At 45.1% G+C, this 1,911-nt stretch overlaps 1 protein-coding gene across 1 annotated transcript; it reads right to left on the reverse strand.

Annotated features, from left to right (window-relative positions):
• Positions 1-365: 365 nt before the first annotated feature.
• Positions 366-1,393, reverse strand: LOC125535472 (phospholipase A1-II 7-like). The gene is made up of 2 exons (XM_048698526.1): positions 1,370-1,393; positions 366-1,165 (listed from the first exon to the last, which is right to left on the reverse strand). The coding sequence occupies exons 1-2, from the start codon at positions 1,391-1,393 to the stop codon at positions 566-568; spliced, it is 624 nt and encodes a 207-aa protein (XP_048554483.1). The 3' UTR covers positions 366-565.
• Between the last annotated feature and the right edge of the window lie 518 nt (positions 1,394-1,911).

Raw genomic sequence — 1,911 nt, forward strand, 5'->3', positions numbered from 1 at the left:
GGCATGGTATGAGTGCTTGAAGAGATTCCTTGTTAAAAAAGTTCGAATTGGTATAATTGACTCAACCCTGTTCACTAGGAAGTTTATTAATGGTGAACTCTTTTTGTGTACGTTTAGCAAAGAGTTTGGTAAACTCATGGAAAGCAAGTTTGAAATGTCCATGATGGCACCTTCATCTCTCAAATGAAGTACACCAAGGATATGATCAACAAATTTGGCATGATGAATGCCAAAGATATTATTGGGGTGAACTGGCTTCATCATATTCACGTGTCGCGCATAGTTTATTTAGGAAGGAATTGTCGAGGGGAAGTTGTTTCATCATATTCATGTGTCACACATACTGTATTTTAAGATACTGGGGATGGTTGACAAACCGTAGCCATTATTTAGACCCTTGGTAACGAGTACAATGTCGTGAAACATTCACTTATATTGCATAAAAAGGGAAAGATACTCGGTACGATTGACAAACCGTAGCCGTTATTTAGAAACTTGGTAACGAGTACAATGTCGTGAATCACATCAAGGCCTAATTTACCTTTCAATGGCCGATGTGAGTAACTCAGATGTGCTTGAAATCCTGGAGCGTCCATCGCCCATCTTCCCCCTTGACCATGAACTTGTGTCTAGGGACCCACCAACACGCCGGCACCGGGTGCTCGTCCGTGAGAGCGTCGGCACCCTTGTTCACCAGCGCTATGTCACGATCCACCTCTAGCTTGAACCCTCCGGCACTTCCCTGCTCCCCGGCCACTCCGTGTAGGTAGCACTCGAGATTGTGGAGTGTTCCCACTGTGGCCGGCTTACGCATGTACGGAGATCGGATTGTTCTTATGGTAAGCTCCACGGCCACATCCACGTATCCCAGAGGTGGGTACATGGGCACGACGTCGCCAGCGTTCTGCACATGTAGTGTCTTCAGGTCTGGAAATGAGTTGAACGCCGACCTAAAGAAGCGGCACCCGACGTGAGGGCTCGCAAACACGATAGCAGTCACAGGGAACGACTTAGTGGAGCCCTCGGGTTTGTTGATGCCGCTAGACACCAGGTCAACGGCGTTCAGGGTGGCGACCGACGCACCAAGGCTGTGGCCACAGATGGTGATGCTGACCTCCTCATCCTTGTACAGCTCCACGAGCCTCCTGACCTCCTTGACAACCTGCTTGTGTGTTTACATGCATGGTTAATAATCAACTGATTACATAATTATTATGTGCTATATTCCTTAGGACGCTCAAAAATAAATAGTTTGTTCTAATCAACCAAGTTGCATGGAATGTAAATGTGCAACTACTCAAGTTATAGAAATAAAGAATTTTTAATCGGCTCAGAAATATAGGGTAGGTCTTTTCTTGGGCAAACATACACTCTCAACAACCAGCGCCGGCATTGCTTTCCTTGATGGATAAATTTATCACTTGGATAGGATAACGACTATATACACCATAGCACCTACCCATCCATTATGGGTAACCCATACCTGAATAAGTGCAGCCCATTTTGGACCGTTGTGTTAACTTGCTACCGTGCCATTTTTGAAGGGATCAATTATCTGACGCGCTCATGGAGTGTGGGGATTTTTACGAAAGAAAAGTTCATGAGCGAACGATAGTTGAGGCCCTGACTTGAACTTCAAGATAAGGCATTCTTTTCTATCTTCACAAGATTTAACTTATCTTGGGAACATCACACTGACTTGCTGTGAGCTAGACCGTCGCCTTGCTTCAGTTCACTATGGTCAATCGCTTTGCTTCTTCAGTACAGTCATTGTTTAGTAGATTATTGTAGGTAAGCTGTTGTCATTTTCTATGTTAGAACTGGAATGGAATGGAAGTATAATGTCCGGTTAGATCGACTAGACGTACCAAAGCCCTACTCTGGCGCTGTGGCACGTTACTTTACCTGATC

The sequence above is a fragment of the Triticum urartu genome, chromosome 2 (assembly GCF_003073215.2).
Source record: "Triticum urartu cultivar G1812 chromosome 2, Tu2.1, whole genome shotgun sequence".
Classification (NCBI taxonomy): Eukaryota; Viridiplantae; Streptophyta; class Magnoliopsida; order Poales; family Poaceae; genus Triticum; species Triticum urartu.